The sequence below is a fragment of the Trypanosoma cruzi genome, genomic scaffold (assembly GCF_000209065.1).
Source record: "Trypanosoma cruzi strain CL Brener 1047053516561 genomic scaffold, whole genome shotgun sequence".
Lineage (NCBI taxonomy): Eukaryota > Euglenozoa > Kinetoplastea > Trypanosomatida > Trypanosomatidae > Trypanosoma > Trypanosoma cruzi.
The window spans coordinates 39303-59214 of record NW_001849504.1 but is presented as its reverse complement, the minus strand read 5'-3'; the positions used below and the strand labels follow the sequence as shown (position 1 = coordinate 59214).

General features: G+C 50.0%; 4 protein-coding genes across 4 annotated transcripts, besides 14 other annotated features; all 4 read left to right on the top strand.

The window, feature by feature from the left end:
- Positions 1-133: part of a sequence feature (areas merged during assembly that could not be assigned to a particular haplotype. This can correspond to areas where the two haplotypes were merged or to regions with more than two copies in the genome that were merged during assembly.) that runs on past the window's edge.
- Tc00.1047053509979.30 (hypothetical protein, conserved) lies at positions 89-13366 on the top strand (the record flags this gene model as incomplete). The annotated part of the gene is made up of 1 exon (XM_815689.1): positions 89-13366. One exon carries the CDS (start codon positions 89-91, stop codon positions 13364-13366), a length of 13278 nt encoding a protein of 4425 aa, XP_820782.1.
- Positions 134-1550: a sequence feature (haploid, non-Esmeraldo-like haplotype).
- Positions 1551-3370: a sequence feature (haploid, Esmeraldo-like haplotype).
- Positions 3371-4520: a sequence feature (heterozygous, non-Esmeraldo-like haplotype).
- Positions 4521-4653: a sequence feature (areas merged during assembly that could not be assigned to a particular haplotype. This can correspond to areas where the two haplotypes were merged or to regions with more than two copies in the genome that were merged during assembly.).
- Positions 4654-19912: a sequence feature (heterozygous, non-Esmeraldo-like haplotype).
- Positions 5005-5035: a microsatellite.
- Positions 11895-12011: a microsatellite.
- Positions 13908-13943: a sequence feature (A-rich).
- Tc00.1047053509979.20 (hypothetical protein, conserved) lies at positions 13963-16236 on the top strand (the record flags this gene model as incomplete). Its single annotated transcript, XM_815688.1, has 1 exon — positions 13963-16236. The coding sequence occupies one exon, from the start codon at positions 13963-13965 to the stop codon at positions 16234-16236; it is 2274 nt and encodes a 757-aa protein (XP_820781.1).
- Positions 14081-14103: a microsatellite.
- Positions 16301-16340: a microsatellite.
- On the top strand, positions 16689-17351 carry Tc00.1047053509979.14 (peroxisomal membrane protein 4, putative; the record flags this gene model as incomplete). The annotated part of the gene is made up of 1 exon (XM_815704.1): positions 16689-17351. The coding sequence occupies one exon, from the start codon at positions 16689-16691 to the stop codon at positions 17349-17351; it is 663 nt and encodes a 220-aa protein (XP_820797.1).
- Positions 17358-17417: a sequence feature (A-rich).
- Positions 17465-17501: a microsatellite.
- On the top strand, positions 17968-19365 carry Tc00.1047053509979.10 (hypothetical protein, conserved; the record flags this gene model as incomplete). The annotated part of the gene is made up of 1 exon (XM_815687.1): positions 17968-19365. One exon carries the CDS (start codon positions 17968-17970, stop codon positions 19363-19365), a length of 1398 nt encoding a protein of 465 aa, XP_820780.1.
- Positions 19504-19545: a microsatellite.

Below are 19912 nucleotides of genomic sequence, written 5' to 3'. Positions count from 1 at the left end.
CGAGATCCGTTACCGGCGAGAGGAATTAGGAAGAAAAGGGAGTCGGAGCTCAAATAGAAGACGGTGGCGTCAATTTATTACGGACAACATGCCGCAGGAGGAGAACATCGTCTGCCACGCCGTTGTCCTCCGCATGGGGGAACTCTTTGGTGAGTTTGGGCTTGAGTTTGACAGCAGTCATCTCGCCAATGACGTTGCCGCCGTCACGAAGTGGAATCTGCACATTGACCTGGAGGATTTTGACGGTAGTCCCGAGTTGTGCTTTGACGAGGAGATGTCGATTGAGAAGCCACGCAAAGTAGTGAAGTTGAGGGCTGGTCGGTTTTACCTCGCGCGTGTTCGTGTGTTTCTGGCGGACACTTTGACGTGGAGCGCCTGGTCAGACACCGTGCGCACCGCCACCTTGCATGCCGTACTGGGCCAAGTGAAGGAAATTGGCGAGGACTACGTGCGGGTGCAGTGGAATCGTCCCCCGCGTGACACGTCCCACATCATTGAGGAGAGGGATATTCAGGCGACGCAAGCCATTGCAGATATTTTAGACTTGGAGCTACGTATTATGCGTGAGGATGAAATGGTACAGGAATTTTGCGATCGCTTTGCGGTCGGAGTACGGACGTACACCGTTCGTGGGTTGCGTCCTGGTGCCGCCTACATTGTCATGATTCGGTACAAGACGCTTATCAACACCATGAAAAACTGGACGGAAGTTGGTCGTTTATACACCAAATCAAGAAACATCATCTCCCTTGTTAGCCGGGGTGAGGATGCTATCAAGGTGAGTTGGCACCCGGGACCGAGTCCCGTTGACGCCGTGGGGTACATCGTTCCGGAAACAACTGTCCATCTCTACGAGGTTTACCTTGAAGGGGAAGATACTACAACGAATACGGTGCAATTACCAGAGCAACAACGTGAGTACCGTGTGGAGGGATTGTCACCGGGCACGCTGTACGCCTTCTATGTACGTAGTTTAACCATTGAGGGAATATGGGGCTGTCGCTCCGAGCCATGTAAGGTGCGTACGGCGGAAATTCCAGAGCTCTCCGTTGTTGCTTCCGGTGAGACATTTCTCTCCTTCACGTGGATGCGGGGACACGAGGAAGCCGAGGAGTCCAGGGTGGAGTTTTGCCTCCAGAGTTTTACGTCACGGCACAAGCAGCAAGAAATCATTCAGGTTGGACCAAGAGCGGAGGACAAAGTGATTCATGTAAGAGGACTTACCGCCGGGACGGAGTATAGCATGTCGATACGGACTTTCTTGCAAGGTGAATGGGGTCGATGGACAGAACCTCAACGGTTCCGTACACAATTTAAAGTGTCCTTGTCCTTTCTTGAACGCGGCGAGGATTTTTTTACCATTACACTGGAAGACCAAAACAATACCGTGTCGGATTCACATTTCAATGTCATGGTTATGCGGGTTGGTAAAGGGGATGAACGTTTTGTTGTGCTGGATCAAGAATTTAAACGTGAACCGAATGAACCTGGGTTTCGTGTCGGATCATTGCAGTCAAACACCGTGTATGAAGTGAAATGCAGGCGTTGGCAGCACAATTGTGTCACTGGGTATGAGGGATGGGGTGATTTTACTGCACCCATACAAATACAGACGCTACAACATTTGGCCCTACATGTATTGGATATTGGTGAGGATTTTGCTCAGATTGTTTGGCGTCGTGGAGTTTCTGATACGGCGCCGTTGAATTGTTTGACAACACAGACTTTTCCAGATTTAAAGTATGAAGTAGTCATGGGCTGTGTAGATACAGGTGAGGATTATATTGTACACAAACAGGTGCTACAAACGAATTACACCATTACAAATTTACGTCCGGCTACAACATATATTGTATCTGTCCGCGCCTGTAATGAACTGGATCAATGGGGTTTGTGGAGTAAAGTGAGGCTGCGTACTCTTGCTTCCGTTGTGACGTCTGTTCACGAGATTGGGGAGGACTTTGTACGACTCATGTGGCAACGGGAGAACATTGATGATGAGAATGTTAAGAAGGATGGTAACTGCAATGATAACAACTGCCGTCCGATTGAAAGTTTGGTCAATGCCGATGCGTTTGTCTCCCGCTACGCTGTGTTTGTGTGTAGCAGCGAGGATGGAGAGTCGATTCCGAGTACATTGAGCGGATATCACATGGGGGGAAACTCTGAGGTTGCCCGGTACGAGATTGTCACAAGTGAGCATACATCTTTACGTATGAATGACCTTCTTCCTGATCGAGATTACGTCGCCGTTGTACGTGCGTCTACCGCAACCGGGAAATGGGGACTTTGGAGCCATCCGCTGCGCTTCCGCACGAACCCACAGTTTCGGATTCCAGTCAATAACCTCACCATTGGAGAGAACTACGTCAACCTTGTCTGGAGCCGTGACGCCCATCCAGTGGTGGACAAGGGCGTCTTTCTCGGCGACTTAAGTGTGACTGGACAGCAGTTACGCATTCATGGCGTTGACACCCCTTACTCGAAGGATCACACGCTCCCTGCGGATTTGCGTGAGCTGAAGATTTACGGCCTTTCCCCTGCCACGGCGTACACCATTCAGATTCGCGTGTGTGGTAAAGGGGGAGATTGGGGACGTTGGAGTCCTCCCGTGCATATTCTCACACGAGACACCATCGTGACACGGGCTGTTGAGGTCGCGGAAGATTACATCATCATCGCATGGGAACGTCGAAAGGTGGCCAACCCTAAAAATTATCCCACTGGACGAGGTATTGTCACTTCCTACCATTTGCGTGTGTATAATAACTCTGGTATTCACTCCGAGGTGTTTCTCGGCGATGGGGATTCCCCGTACCTCATCTCCAATATGACACCAGACACATATTACTGTGTCGAGATGAAGGCCAACTACAATGATGAGGAGTGGGGCCTGTGGAGTACCCCAATGTGGTGCCTCACAATGAAAACGCTGGAAATTCAAACCAAATTGATTTCTGAGGAGTTTTCATGTATTGTCGTTAAACGGCCGTACCAACAGAAGCGACTCCCAGAGGATGATGGGAACCGTGCCAGCGATGATCGCATTATTGCGTTTGGTCAGTTTCGTCCAAATCTCATGCTCTGTGTCACATCACCTATTCTTAACCCGACACCACACATCTCTGCGGGAACCACGAGGCCACGTCATCAAAATTCATCCCTGCCACCTGACGCAGCGGACCATCGACTGATTTATCAAACAGAAATCCTTTGCGCTTCGGACGACACCGATCACACCATTCCAAACCTCCGTTCTAACACGGTGTATAGTGTGTCGGTGCGCTCAAAGCTTGTCAATGGGGAGTGGGGAATTTGGTCACAACCCTCACTATTATTTGCGACGGTCCCGGCAACGCAGGTGGAGTTCACGGATATTGGGGAGAAGTTTTTGAAGGTGGACTGGAAACGAAGTGCACAACGGATTCCTCCACAAATTAAAAATCCTTCCGCTGTAAAATGCGGGCTTGGCACAATTAGTGCATCTCGTGTGAAGGTGCGTGAGATTGGTGGTTCATTACAAAGAACATATGAATTGAATAATTCCTTGAAAACACTCCGGATTGATGCGCTTTCCCCTGCATCTACCTACGCCGTTTCCGTACAGACATACAATGACAACTATGAATGGGGTGTTTGGAGTGAAGAGGAAAAGGTCCGCACAATCCCTGGTATAGATATTGCAGTGCAACATATTTCTGAAGATGCCGTTTGGGTTGCATGGAAGCGTAAATCCGATGTATCTAATTTTGTGAATTATGATACGGCCCTTAATGTGGATGTTATTCCTTGTACATATGAGATTAGCATTGTTGGGGGCGGATACTTTAATTATACGAAGGAGATGGATACCAACACTCTTTTCTTTCGTGGTCTACAACCGGATACTTTGTACAATTTTCAGGTGCGGGCGCAGTCCTTTGAGAACCAAGAGTGGGGAATTTGGTCTACGCAGTCTTTTCGTACAAAGCCTCGACTTCGTGTGACATTTGGAAATGTGGGTGAACATTTTGCGATTGTGGAGTGGCGCCGTCATTTGCCAAGTTCTATTGGGGAACGGGATGTAAACACCGTTGTGGAATCAGAGGATGTAGTGCAGCAGTTCCGACTGAAGGTGGAACGTGCGGGCAGCAAGGAGACTTACGTGTATGACTTAAGTCCATACATCAGCAGCTTCCGTCTCAAGTCTCTGCAGCCTTCATCTGAGTACCGTGTATGGCTCTGTGCCAAGGGGTATGAGGGTGTTTGGGGTTTCTGGAACGATGAGGCCATTTTTCGTACATTGCCCAAACTGGAACTGGAAGTGACTGCCATTGGCGAAGATTACGTTACGGTTTCATGGAAACGTGGAAAATGGGTGGGTGAAACGGTGGCTGATACCGATGCGGTTGTACGGGAGGCAGATGGTGCCGTGAGTGGCTATAAAGTGCGGGTGTTAGATATAAATGGAATGGAGGTGGTATCACAGTTTATCGGGTTTCGTGAGACCTCCTGTACTCTCTCGCCACTCGATCTGTCGAGCGTTTACTCTGTCGAGGTGTCGGCCAAAGATACGTACGACGAGTGGGGTCTTTGGAGTGATGCGAAGCACTTTATGACACTTGAGGCGGTGGATTTGCGTATTATTAGTGTGGGTGAAGTCTTCGTGGAGGTGGAATGGGGTCGCTGCCGTGAATTATTACGTCGCCGCCGAGCCCGGCATGGCCGTCGTCGACGTCGCAACTCCATTCTATCGTCGGATGAAAATCGCTCTGGCGGAGCCGTCGGTATGAATGAGACGGAGGGCATTTATAACGGTGGCAACAATAGCGCCGATGGATCCTCTAAAGAGGAGAACTCCAGCGGGATGGAGTTGCCGGACACGGATGCGAGGGTTTCTGCCAACAACAGGACGAATGATCAAGAGGGCCCTTACCAAAATGAAGCACACAACATCGCGGAAAGGAATGACGGTGATGAGGATGGCGAAGAATATGAATTTGACTATGAAGAAGAAGAACAAGGGGAAGAGGAAGAGGAGGGGGAGGAGGAGGAGTACTACTACTACGAAAAAACACTTCTACATGGTGATGACGGTGTACTAAATTGGCATCTGCGTGTCCAAGGACAGCGTGTATTTGGAGGACAGCCTGGGGCAGAGGACTTTGCGGAACTGTGTATTGCTGCGGACGAGCTACAATGTGTCATTGACTCGTTGTTGCCGTATGCCACTTACTCCGTCTCTGTGCGGGGCCAGGACAAGGGAGGTGCATGGGGCCACTGGAGCGAACCACGCAAGTTGGTGACATGTCCACTTCTCGCCCTCACTGCCGACAGTGTCACGGAGACATTTATTCACGTCACATGGAACAGACCTCCTGCGACACTGACGCTGCCGGAAGGTTTCATTTGTTTCCCACCTGCAAATGATATTCACAATTATCAGGTGCACATTGAACCGCTTGCGACAGAGACACCGTTTGATGAACAGGATGAGCCCCTTGTGGATGGTGCACGTGTGTATGAGACCTCTCAGCCATCCTTAAGGCTCTGGAATCTTTCCCCTGGTGTACGCTATCGGGTTGTGGTTCGAGAGCAGATGATTAACGCTCAAGGCGAATTTGTGCCCAACGCATGGGGATGCTTTTCTGCTATGCAGGTGGTGGAAACCGTAAATCCAATGAAGGTGGTTCCGATTGAGATTGGAGAGGATTACTGTCTTGTTGGATGGCATCGCGTCCAGCGTCCAGCCGACATCGCGTCCGATATAAGTCTTGTGACGGGTGTGGCGAAGGTCACCGCGTACGAATTGCGTGCGGTACGACTGGACGAGATGGCAAAAAAGGAGTATCAAGGCCCCTTGGCGCTGGATGCGGTCGTGCCACTGGAGGCGAATGAGACCTCGTATCATTTGGTCAATATTGTAAGCAACACCATTTACGCCCTGAGCATCCGCGCGCAGATGGAGAGGTATTGGGGTCCATGGAGTGCCGTCACAAAGTTTGTGTCGCAGAGTCGCCTGGAGGTAAAGGTACGGGCTGTGTATGAGGACACGTTTGTGGTGAGCTGGAGCCGTCCACTACCGGAGTGGGCGCTGTCACGTGCGGATTCCAGGAATCTCAACGGAGAGACAGGGCCCAGGAGAGAGAAGAAACCGGACGCGGATTTTGTCGTGGAGGAGGTCACCGATGAAAATGAGGCAACAGGGGATGAAAGCATCAACAACAATAACGACGACAACAGTAAGGGCAGCAATTTGTCCGTGGAAAGCAGCAATGATTTTTTTGCCACCGTATTAATTGGGGACTACTCCGTTGATCGGTACGAATTGTACGTGGATGGGATCACATGTGACATGGAACAGTGCCTGACGTTGCCGAAAGAACAGATGTCGGCGCGCATCGGGGGACTCAAACACAACCAGATTTATTCCGTGTGCATTCGCTCACAGAGTGCGAAAAAACATTGGTCAATGCTGTCGCGGCGCGAGTCATTGCTGACGCTCACACCAATGTGTGTGGATCTGTCACACTACACTGAAACCATGACGTTGATTCGATGGTTTCGTGCCCCGCAGGATATCATGGTGTACGATGCCCTTTTAGAGGGCCGCCGAGCCGAGGAGGAACGGCGGTGCGATGAGCGTGAGCGACAGGATCTCTTTGAGTTGAAGCGACGTGCGCAAGGGATGGAGGAGTCTGTGGAGCGAAAATATTTGAGTGATCATTTGGCGGTGCGGCGGGAACATAATGCCGCGCGTCGCATGGATGCGTTGCATCATCTGCGGATTGAGAACGTTGTGTTGGGGGATGCCGAGGTGACGGGTTATCATTTCAAGTTTATGGGGAAGGTTGGGGGATGCATGCCGTCCATTCCAGGAGTCCAGCGCATGTTGTTGCAACAACGCGGGACACACTCGTCTAGGAGACGGAGACAAGAGAGCGCGAAGAAATCAGCCGGCAGAATGCGTCGGCAACAAAACCAGGAGGAAACCCCCACCCACACGTTGGGGGACGCCGCTGCAGGGAATGGTGCGGCACCTGTAGTGGCAGACGACGAATTCCCCTCGGAGGATGCGTCGCTTATCGACGTTCAGTTGGGCTCACATGTCACGAGTGTCGTTGTGAAGGATTTGGAGCCGTGCGCTTCGTTTTCAGTGCAGCTGCGTGCCCGCAATGCGGCGGGTGAGTGGTGCCCATGGAGCCAGCGCGAGAGCATCACAACACTGAAGTCCATCGAACTCCACCAGAACCGCTTTGGCGAGCATTACATCAACTTGTACTGGCACCGTCTACCAGCCGCGTTCATGCAGCAAATGGAAGACGATGAGGCACAGCTGCATTCTCTGAACGAGGAATTTGGCCACATGTCAGCCAAAGATCTCGAGGACAAGAAGAGGGAGTTGCCGGAGTTGGAGTACAATGTGATTTTGGAGAGGCTCAAGGGGTGGTGCGAACTGAAACGTCAGGTGGCACATGTGCGTTCACAGCTCTCACGTGGACTTGGGGATGTGATAGTGCATGAAAAAACCCCTGTGAAGGGTTTCCAGTTGCGTATCATTCACGAAAGTGGGAAATTTATGGATTATTACATTGACAACAAAAACAATATTCACCATGACAATGACACAAACAACCAAGCCAATAATGACAAAACCACTATGGATACGACGGATACTGTTGTCACATCGACCACAACTCCCATGAACTTTACGTTTACCGTCACCGGACTGGTGTCGAATACGATGTATATTGCCTTGCTGTGTGCCGACTACGGCGTCGCGTGGGGACCGTGGACGACGCCGCTTAAATTCATGACTCAAAATCTTATTCAACTCTCCATTACATACATCTCGGAGGTGTTTGTCGAAATTGAGTGGTATCGTGCGCCAAACAAACGTATTCCACCTGGTGAAGAAAACGACGTACTGACAAGTGATACTGTATCAAGCGAGGGCCGTGTTTGTCAGGTGCGTATAACGTACGAGGATGAGGAAAATGACGGTAAAATAGTAGAGGAATACCGTACCATGCGCTCTTGTAATATGTTTCGCATTGACAAGTTACGCACCGATACGAAATATACTTTCGCCGTTCGTGAGTGGGATGCGGAAGGGGATTGGGGGCTGTGGTGCGCACCAAAGAAATGTGTGACGTTGCCTGGAATGGAAACAACTGTAAAGGAACTTGGCGAAGACTGGGCGGAGATTACATGGCGCCGCAAGGAGCGACGTGTGGACTATGACGATGACATTGATGTGTTACAGTATGACTTGGAAAAGCTTTCGTACTATTTAAGAGTTCAGGAATTGCCCGAGAATGACGATGAAGATGAGGCACACGCGGTGCCCCTTGAAGAAATGAGAGAGAACACCACGGAATTGATAATCTCCGATGAGATGGAGGGTATTTTTACCTCCAACCATATGACACACGGTGTATTGCCATTACAAGAACATCCAGTAGAATTTGAAGGTGAGAAGGATGGTCTTCAGTGCTTGATTCGTCGATTTGGAAAAGACGTTATCTCCTTTCGACTGGAGAATTTACGACCAGACCGATTCTATAATGTACAAGTGATGTGTGAAACAGCAGAGAATCGTCTGGGTGCGTGGAGCAGTGATCAGTACTTTATCACCATGTCAAAGATTAAAATTTCAACTCAAAACATTGACGAACAGTATGTGGATCTTGTATGGCAACGTCTACCACCAAGACAGCATCCAAACCTTAATATGAGTCGTGTGTTTACAGGACATTACATGACCATTGCATATGTATTAGAGGTGAAGGGTGCTGATGACTTTTACTTGCATGAACAATTACAGGGTCATAACAATACTTCATATCACTTAAAGGGTCTGTCTCTGAATACTATATACAGTGCCCGAGTGTACTCCATCAATGATGTGGATATGAAAAGCCTGTGGTCTGAGACGTTGCGTTTTGTGACACTTGATCGAGTTAAGGTGCAGCCATTTGAAATATCAGAGCAGTCTATTATATTGGTGTGGGGGCGTGAGGAGCAACGACCCTCATGCGCAGAGACTGGTGGAAAATACGATTCTACAATAAGTGTTGGAAGTCGGGAATCGGGTAACTATCTTTTGCGTGTATACCAGGGCTGTGAGTTCTCTCGATGTTTGTTACTGGAGAAGAACTTTCCCGGTGACGTGCACAAGTTTTCTCTGGCGTCCCTTACACCGAACACACCGTACGTTGTCTCTGTGCGGGCAACAAACCTGCTAGGGGAGTGGGGCTTGTGGTCAGAGGAGCGTTGTGTGTATACAATGAAGCTTATCTGTGCAGAGATTGCGGCCGTTGGGGAAGACTACATTCGATTTCTCTGGAAACGTGAAGAACCGGATGAGTTGCAGATTGGGGATTCATTAAATTCTCCTAAACAACCCAACAAAAGTGGGCATGATGTTTTCACTGAGGAACTGGCCGAGGCGGAGGCAATCGCTATAAACGTCGACACGACCGACAATGACGTCATTCCAGAGAGACGCACCAGTGAAGGTGTTGATGGTGCCACGGGCAGTGTTTGTGTGCAGCCACCTACTGAGGCAAATGTGGAGATGTCTGGACAAAAACGCCACTCGATGCGTGGCGTCAACCGCAAAAAGTACCCACTGATGGACCGTCCGGAGCGAAAGGGTGTGGTGTACAACAGTGCAAATACAATTATTGACGTTTATGTTGTGAGTGTGCGACGCGCAGACGAGGCTGAGGACTACACCATTGAGGTGCCTGGTGATGCTACCAGTTTTACCGTTCCATCATTGCGACCGGATACGCGTTACTCACTGGCTATTTGCGCCCGCTACGGGAGTGGCCAGTGGGGTGTCAGCAGTGCCTATGTCACGAGTGGTACGCTCAACTTACTCAAGGTGGAGTTATCGGGCCTTGGTGAGGATTATTTGACCGCCGCGTGGCAACGCTTACCCATCACATACGACACGAGTACGGTAAGTCATGGACGCAAGGAGGACGCCATCTTTTATGAGCTTGCGGTCCACGACTTTACGGATGTTTCTTTTGGTGAGGAGGATGTGGAGGATTTGGCGCCCAGGTTGAGGCGTACCGTTTTTGTGCCGGCGAAAGTGTGGTCTTGTACCGTGAAGGAGTTATTCTCCCACCATCGCTACCGTGTGTGTGTTCGACGGTGGTACAAACCGCTTGAGGCATTTATAAACGACGCCCCTTGTGAGTCTCCGAGTACGGATGATGAGCAAATATTGGATGCGATACGTCGTAATCACGGCTTACCTGGTACATGGGGCGAATGTCTCTACGACGTGACTTTGCGTGATATGATGTGTTTCTTGACAGATAGTGCGGAAGACTTCTTTGTTGTGCGGTGGGAGCGGGATCCACGGGCCCCGGCATTGCCAGTCCTTAACCCATTTGTCCAGATGCCTGTACAAGGTTACCACCTACGTATCGATGAGATGCAGTGGGACGGCGTCACTGTTGTCACCAGTGCCGATTCCACTCATATTGATCAATCGCTTGATGCCAATGAAACGAATTACAAGGCGCAGAACTTGAGACCCGACACTTTATACCGTATTGATGTACGTTGCTGCGTTGACAATGTTTGGGGTCGTTGGAGCCGTAATTTGTTTGTTCGAACGTTACCCAAGTTTTTCATTGATATTGCTAACATTGGTGAAGACTACGCAGCATTTTCATGGCAAAGACCCCGCCGTAGTTCATGTCTTTCTGATGGGACAGAAGTGTTTTGTGGAAATGGTGACAACATTGAAAGATATCACCTTGAGGTGGTGGGAATTGAGCACAGGTTTCATGTAAGCAAAAAGTTTAAGGCGGCACGTAACAATTATCGCATCAAGCAACTGGAGGCAAATACCGTCTACTCTGTCAGTGTACGTTCGTTTGACACACGCTTTGACGGGTGGAGTTTATGGAGTGAGCGTGTCCTATTTGCCACGCTGAAGCCGATGCATTTAACAGTTGGCACTGTTGCGGAACAGTATGTCATGGTTGAATGGGACCGTGAAGAGCAGACATCTGAGGAATACAGTGAAATTGTGGGAGAAGGAGGAGGCATCGTTCAGCTTGGAAACCCCGAGGTGATCGCGTACCAGTTGTGTGTCTTCTTCACCCAACACACCCCATCTCTTGCTGTGGTTGACAAACAGTTTCCGAAGGATGTGACCCGTTATTGCCTTGGCTCTCTCTCTGCCGATACGCCATATGTGGCTGTTCTGCGTGCATGTAACACCGAGTCACGTTGGGGACTTTGGAGCAAGGAGGGATGCTTCCAAACCCAGCGCATATTGGAACTCTGCGTGATAACGGTGGGTGAAAACTGTGTACGGGTGAAATGGGAGCGTTCCGAGGTTGACTTTCACGAGGACGGACGCGGCGCCGGCACAAGGGCGGAACCCATTATATATCAACTACTGCTGAAGGCCGAAACAGAGACGATTGAGCGATTGATTCAACCCATTGATTGTGGTGTGACGGAGGATGATTTTAAGCTTCCCACCTATTTGTTGGAAGGACTTACTCCAAATACAAACTATCTGATGGCGCTTCAACCGGGTTATGAGGAAAACCGCTGGGGATTATGGACTCCCACCATCAACTTTAAGACACTGCAACCTATCTCTATTACTCCTACCACCATTGGCTCAAATCGTCTGGTGATTTCGCTTTGCCGAGGCGTCGAGACACCGTCAACGGAGGCAGATATTGTTGCTACAGGGAATGAAGAGCCTGAGCGTACGGCGCCTTCTGGGAGTATTGTATATTACCAGCTGGTGCTTCTTAAGACGGACGAACAGCAAATTGCACAGGAAAAGGAGCGTGAAAGTGAACCGAATTTTTTGTCTACCCATGCTACTCTCTTCTCTACGGTAGCCACGCAACGTACTCTTTCCATTTCTGCAGCTGCGGTTGGTGCGGCTAGTGTTGCTGCTGCTGATGCTACTGCTGATGCTACTGCTGATGCTACTGCTGCTGCTGCGGTTGAGCCCAATTCTATTGTTGCTGAAGATGCTGGAGAGGTGGACGCCGAAGAGACCATGTATGCCTCCCCTACAATCCCCGCTGCTTCTGTTGCCGTAGATGCAGAATCCCTTGCGGCGACGACGGATGAAAAGCCTGTTTTACCTAAAGGACGTGTGGCCAGCGTGGTGATAGAAGAAGAGCCTCCTGTGCCTGAGGGGTATGACAGGGGAAGTTTATCACGTAGTGCCTTTTTTTGTCCGCCAGCGAAGAAGGATAATGTAGTATTGACGCGTGATTTTGAAGTAAACAAGGAAGATCCAACCAACACCATCTGTGAGCTGGAGGAACTGGAAAGCTCCACTCTTTACAAAATCCAAGTCCGTGCATTGGACGAGAATGGGATGTGGGGTACATGGAAGGAGTTAAATGTGGAGACGGCACCTTTTCCACCGCATTCTGTGGCAATGCACCGCATCAATGCCCAATTCTGTATGCTGCAGTGGGAACCCCCTGACAACCGATACCTCTACCGTTACGTGGTGGAGCAGGCTTTTGCCCCCTCCGATACACGCGGGAAGACAAAGGGTGGAACAGAGTGGCGTGTTGCTGATACTGTGGAAGATACCTTCTGCCGTGTGCGTTTTACCGTACCGCCTAATAAGATGCGTTGCCGCGTCAAGGCCGCACGGGTGGGTGAGGGCCACGAGTTCAGTGAATTCAGTGAACCGGTGAAACTTTCAAGCGGTACACCACCGGAGCCGGTGACGCAACTTGCCATCACAGCCATTGCATACAACTTTATGACGGTGGAGTGGGCTCAATCGCGGTCCGAGATCAGCGGCACCTCTCGCCAAGCACGGACATTGACATACCGCATCTATCTTGGCATCCGGGACCATACGCCTATCTTTGTGACGACCGTTTCTCGGACCACCAGTTATACGCTTGAAGATTTGGAGCCGTCAACGGAGTACACGATTCAAATTGTGGTGGAAAATGCCGATGGCATGAGCTACAACAACCCCACGATTCGTGCGGTGACGAAAAGTGAGCAGGATTCGACTGTCACACGACATGAACCAGGTGAACCACCACTGGGCAGCATTGTGGAGTCCATTTCATCTCTGCGGCGTACCCTACTTCCGGAAATCCCTTCTGCTCGTCCAACGTTGGTCCCGCAGCCGCCATCACGCTCTAAGCGCAAGAGGATTAGTGGTAGGAGTACACCCGGGGCGGCGACAGCAACATCGTCGACAGCGGTAACGGGCACTGCAGCTGTGTCAACTAATGAAAGCCGTGGGAATTACAGATCTATGTCTCGCACGGGGTCAGCACCGCGTATTATGGAAATGAATTCAAAGCGAGGAACACGAGATCGACTTCCATCCCTAAAGAGGAAGCGTTGACGGATTCTGTATACGTGACCATGCGGTGTGGTTGATGAGGGAAGGAGGATAGCCGAGAGGAGGAGAAGGAAGGAAGGTGGCTGAAATTTCCCACCAAATACATACCACTTTTTTTTTTTTTTTGGTTGTTTCTTTAGATTTTTACATTTTGAAAGGCACATCTTTTTGTTTTTGTCTTGCGGGCGTGCCTTTGTGTGTTGTGTGCTGTTTTGTTTACAATGCCTTAGGTTGCCTATTCTTGTTTTGGCACACGATGTATATATATACGTATACCTTCATCATCTCTTGGTATATATGATAAAACGGCTGTAATGTATGTATGTTATGTATGAATGTATATAGGGCTGACTACCAGCGTATTCGGAGGCCGTAGTTTATTTGAATAGAGCCAACGATGTACATAGGAAGCGGAGAGAGAGCATTTTTTTTTTAAAATCCCACCCATCTCTTAGGTATTCACGCAAGAACGGTAAGAGATGAATGGATTATCTATTTCTACTGCGCTTTATTATTATTTGCTGAAATGAGGGAGATGTTATCATTTTTTTTTGTTATTTGTCTTCCTTTTTTTTTTTTTGCTTGGGTGGATTTTATCCATGCGGTCCCTCGTGTTGTTTGTTTTCTTCTCGGGTGTTGACTCCTGCAAATATGACCGTTTTTTTTTTTTGGTTGTTTTTCTGGGCGTTGCAAGGTATCGTGGGAGGAATCGCAAAGGGAGGAGGAGGAGGAGGAGGAGGTTGGAGATGACGCGAAATGAAGCGGAAGACAATGCCGATGACGACGAGGATCTCTTTGCGGTGTTTAATACGCCCGAGCCGGCAGTGGATTTACTCGCGGCACCCGCAGCTCTCCGTCAATCGGATTCATTTTTTGGCGGCGGCCGCAGTGTTTCCGTCACGGAAGCGTTGAGCAAGTCTGCCTCATCTCCCTCACCGTCTATCATGCATTTCGTCTGCGCATCCACCCAAGATGGCTGTGAAATGGGCTCAGTCACACGGCAACCACCTGCAGAAAGGGTTCATGCAGCTGCTGTGAGGGAGCCGAATAGCGGCATTAACATTCGGCATTCTACGAAGAGCTGCGAACAGCTTCCACTTGTGCTTGTGGAGCACCCTTATTCTACTTTTATAGAGATGCGCCGTTCTCTTGCCACCGCGGGTACACCCCCATTGCTTACGGTCATTGGTGTCGTCATTCGTAGGACAGATCCAAAGCAAAAGAACGGTAAAGGCGCATACGGCATTATTTCACTATGGAACATGCGGGGACCCTTCCCAACTCCACAAGATGAGTTGTCCATCCTAATTGTTGGATCGGCATTTGATGCTCACTACACAAAACTGGCAATTGGTCTCGTACTGGCACTCTCAGGTGTACAGCGGATGGAAGGCCGCAAAGTCACTCTTTCTGGCGACACACAGGCTGAGAATACCACGTTGACTAACAGTAATCGCCCCGGTGCGAACTCTTCCAATGTCTGTAGTACCAATTTGGAGTTATTAAAGGTGGTGAAGGGTGACCAAATACGAGTCCTTGGCTACGCAGTGGATCTCCATACTTGCGAAGGAACCCAACAGCGATCAGGTGAACGCTGCAATAGAATAGTGAATGGTGCGCTTTCAAAGTTTTGTTCCAACCATGTTGCTAATCTTCGGCGTGTGGCTCGTGGCAAGGCGTCATCACCCTCCACCACAAATCCACAGAAGCCACTGAGGTCTAATGTTTCTTCCACAACTTTTAGGGCTGGTGTCACACGTGTAGATCCTGCGCTAACGAATCCAAAAGGTGTTATCGCATCCAAGAAGGCTTTGCAATCAATGGTGCGTCAACAACCAGGGTTTCTAACGGTGAAGGGCTCGTGTGGGCTACCAACGACAACACCCGCTGGCTCTGATGTCGTCTCGGCTGCTGGAGCGTACGCGGGCGTCGTGCCGGGCGGTGCATTGTCTGTGACTGGGATGTGTCGTGATGTGGGACGTGTCTTCCGTTCTCCACAGGCACTTGGCGTGACGGCACGTGGACGTGCTGTCCTTGCCGCGGCTGTGGATCAGGAGGATGCGAAGGAACGCCAAAGGCTGCTTCAACTTGCGCTGAAGCCGAGCGAGTTAGGCGCTAAACATCCACGAAATGAAGGCACCTCCACACCGAAGAGCCCAAGGACGACGGTGGCCGAAGATGTAGAGGCGGTTCGTGAGCAGTATGCGCCACTGACGGGCGGGTCTTCTTCTTCTTCCTTTGCGGCCATGCGATGCAATGGGTTTGAGGAGGTGTGTCGCCACCGCCAGGATTATCAACATCACGTCATCACGAAGCGAGCCAATGGCACAACGAGTTCGATTGTTTCTGCTGTTGAGCAGCACCTCCGCGGCGATGGCGTTCTCGCAAAGACAAGAGCTTCAATTGTCCAAGAGGAGACATCACAACAAAAAAACACGGCCTCCGTCTCCAAATCATTGCTCGGCACCGTGGCAGGATCCATTGAGAGTGTGAACGACGGCCTTCGTGCCACGGATGAGCGGCGGAGGTTTGAGCAGCGCATGGAGCGACGACTCATGCAGGAAAAGGCACTTGAGGCACTCGTGGCGGTGACGGAGCAAAAAGTGAATGGAATTTATTGCCGTCAATGTGAACGTTGGTATCTACGCCGCAATGAACGGTGTAAGATGCTGCAACACGTCTTGGAAACAAGAGCGACAATACGACGATTTATTGAGTGTGAACACTGTGGATACAAGACCAGTTTGCTTGGAGACGTGCGTCCATCGAAGATGATTCCGCGATGCCCACGATGTTGCGCCGATGCGATGTGGAAGGCGAGCAACGCGGCACCTGAAATGGCGGCCCCGAGAAAATATCCACCACCACTTTGAGGAGGAATTTGCGGCACGGGTGTGCTGCGGCGTGAATCGGGTATACCTCGCGTATCGGGCGCTCTTTTTTTTTTTTTTTTGAAATCTTTTTTTTTTTTTTGTTTATTCTGTACGTGTGTTTGTGTTTGTGTTTTGTGGGTGTTGCAAGGCACGTGATGGCGTTATCAGACGAGTTTAATTTGGCCGCTGCGGAATTCTTTTTTCCGGCCTGAGAAATGAGAGGACCACCGACTTTTATCTGACTTGTGAGACCGTCTCTTTGTTATTGCCGTGACACCACTACTTTTTTTTTTTCTTTCTTTCTTTTCTTGTTGTATATACTTATATTTCTTCTCCGATGCGTGTTGCGGCGATGGCGGGTAGCTGAACTCACGGTGCGTGTGAAACGGTTTTTGTCTTTTTTTGTCAGTGCGTGTGTGCGTGTATCTGAGAGAGGGAGAAGGAGCGGGGGGATGCCTGTTTCCACCTCAGATGCGCCTGGTTTGAGGCGCGTGGCTCTAACCAGTGAGGCAGCGCGTCTTATTGATGACATGATCCGCTCAGGGAAATATAAGGAGCTGCTGGACGCCATTAAAGGGTTCCGCAATGGTTTTGTATACGGCGCTCGTATTCGCGCCCCACATGCCCTTGTACTGAACCTTGTGTGGACCAATGCTCCATATCGTGTGATGGCACGTAAAATCTATCAGGTGACAAAGCGGCACAGCATTGCGCTTGGCTGTACAAGCCTAACCTTTTCTCTTTTGCGGGCGTTTCTCCGTAAGCTGCATGGTGGCCCACAAAATTGGCACAGCGCATTGGCCGGGTTTTTTGTTGGGGTTATCTTTTGGGGTGAGCAGAATCCAGTGACGGTGCAGATGAGCATGTACATGCTGTCTCGCATTTTGAGTGCCCTCTTATTTATCCTTGCGGGGAAGTTTGGATGGAAATTTTCACCAGGTGCCTTTCGCATCTACTCGGGTGTGTTGTGGATGATTGTCATGCCACTCTTCCTTTACTACGGGGATGCCATGCAACCGTCGATGCGCTCTTCCATGCGGTACATTTACCAGGACAATGAGAAGTACTCCAGCTGGTACGATCTCCTCTGCGTGAACAGCGACACCTCCTTTTAGAAACCGTTTTTTTTCTTTTCCGCATTTTCTTTTTTCTTTTTTTGCTGTTTGTTCTTCTTTTTTTCTGTGTGTGCGTTGTGGTGACGGTGGCGGGTGCTGATGGATGGATGGATGGGGCGGGGGCGGGGGCGGGGGCGGAGGTGGAGGCGGTGGGACAATATAAAGCGAGGGCGCATTTACAACCACGCAGACAAACAAAATCAAACAAAATAAAGTTTTTCCAGTTTGCGCCATTTGGGAATCTTGTGAATTTGCCGCGGGGGCTGCCGCTGCTGCAGTGATCCCTTCTTTTTGTTGTTTTTGTTTTTGTTGTTGTGGGTCTTTCTCTCCGCTGCCAATCCGTAAACTTTTGTCTAATTCCTCTCGTTGATTTCACGGTCCGGTTTTGTTTTCCTTCCCCCATTTTCCTCCACTTTTTGATTTATTGTTTTTTTTTTGCTTCCGCACGTCGGCAACAGAAGTGTTCAAATAATTCCCCATCGCCCCGCTTCATTTTATCCCCCCGTCTCTTCTTTTTTGTTTGTTTGTTCCTCTCACACCTTTTCCCCGTCGTGATATCTCTAAAAAAGGGGTGGCGGGAGGTTCACTACACAAGCAGGAAACGACGGAAGTGAATATGCGGTACAGCTTTGAGCAGGTAGCGAAGAAAGAGACGGGAGGGCTCTGCCGCGCGGTTGCTGCCGCCAACGCCACACGCAGTGAGTTAATGAAGGCGTACATGCAACTTGCCGAGGCGGAGATACGCGCATTGCCAAAGCAGCGAAGGCTCCTTGAGCGACTGTTGGTGCAGTCCGAGGAGGAACGTCGTGCGGCGGCAAATGAACGGCGGCAATTGGCGTTACGTCGCCGTGACGAGTTGAAGCGAAAACTGCGGCAGTTTAAAGAAGAGGGGGATGGCGATGGTGCAAGCAAGACTTCATCACATGATGGATATGCAAGACAATGGGCCGCGGTGTATGGTGGACTTGCGTTGCGACGGGAACAACTTGCCCATGTCTTGTCGTGCCCCTCCACGGCGGTCCATGTCACAACATTTGCGGATGCGGTAGACTCATTGGCTCCTTTTATATCCGCCGTACATCGTGCCATCACCTTTTTGGAAGATAAAAAAGACACTGAAACCTATACGGTTCCCACCCAGCTTCTGTATACTCAGCTGGAGCAGGTTACCAAAATGCAGCTACAGGTTACCTCCTTGTTGAACCGTGAGCGTCATACGCAGTCTCTCTTACGGGAAAACACTGCGGAATTTTTTAAAGGCCAGGAAAGGATTTTGGCATGGTGTGTAGAGCAGCAGGAGGCTTTGCATGATTTGAAGGGTCTGAAGGATCTTCGAGAATTTTGTGCCTCATTTATGTCAAATGTGGCGGTGATGGATACGAACTTTCTTGTCCTTCTGGAGCGGAGCGAGCAACTTGCATCGAACAGGGCTGTGCGTGAGGCACTGGTGGCGGTGAATCGCACGTGGATGGAACTCGCCATTGCCGTCTACCACACGATACGTCAGGTCATTAGGAGGGAGCACGCCAATTCCGGCGTAGAGGCAGCCTGCAAATGGTGGGTAGATACGTTTGAGCAACGCTTGAGGCGTATTCTTGTTGAGGCACGCGATATCGCAGATCACATGGAGATGCAATCCGAACCGCTGATGCAGACCATTCATAGGCGGAGCATTGAAGTTTTGAGGGATTTGGCTTTGCCCCACACAATTTCACAGCACATATCCGAATTCACAGAGCGTGAGGATTCCGTTGCGCCGCACGAGGAGGCATTGCGTGATGCGCTGGTTATGCGGCTTTCACTTCTCACCCAGACATTTGTGGGGGATGTGAAGTACGATGGGCAACGCGAATACGCGGATCGTTTACGTGAAGTTTCCGATTATTTAGATGCCCAGGCGACGGGCGCTGTTTACACACAACTGCTGGAACGTGTGAAGAAGTTGCGATCGATGGTAGAGGAGCAGTTACGTTTGCTGCCCGCCGGGAAAATTGTCACAGCGGCCGATGCCTAAACACTGCAAGGAAGGAGGAAGGAATTTTTTGAGGAACAGTGACGAAGAGAAAGTTATTTATGCACATTACAACTCCTCTTTCCCCTTTCCTTAAAGACTTCCCCTACACATCCGTACGCGTGTACGCATGCATTCATGAAAACAAACAAACAAAAACTAAAAAAAAAAAAGAAAAAAAAACAGAGGAAACGGGAAGGGGGAACTGATATATTTATAGTTTTTATTTATTGGCACCGTTTTATATTCTAAACTGTATTTTTATTTTTATTTCCTTGGCCTGAGAGTGAGAGGGAGAGAGGGAAGGCGGAGGAGAAATAAAGGGTGCGACAGGAGTGGAGTGGTATGCGTATGAGATGCGTGTGTGTTTCTGAGGAGGGGGGGGGGAGTAGCGGGCAGGCGACTGCGTATGGCTTATCCCCTTCCTCTAACCCTTTTTTTTTTCTTTTCTTTTTCCCCTGTTGTCTGTGTATGTTTTTGCACCGCATGAGTCTTTGCTTCCCTCCCTTAACCACTGTTCATGCGAGCTCCTCCGCGCTGTGAGGGGGGC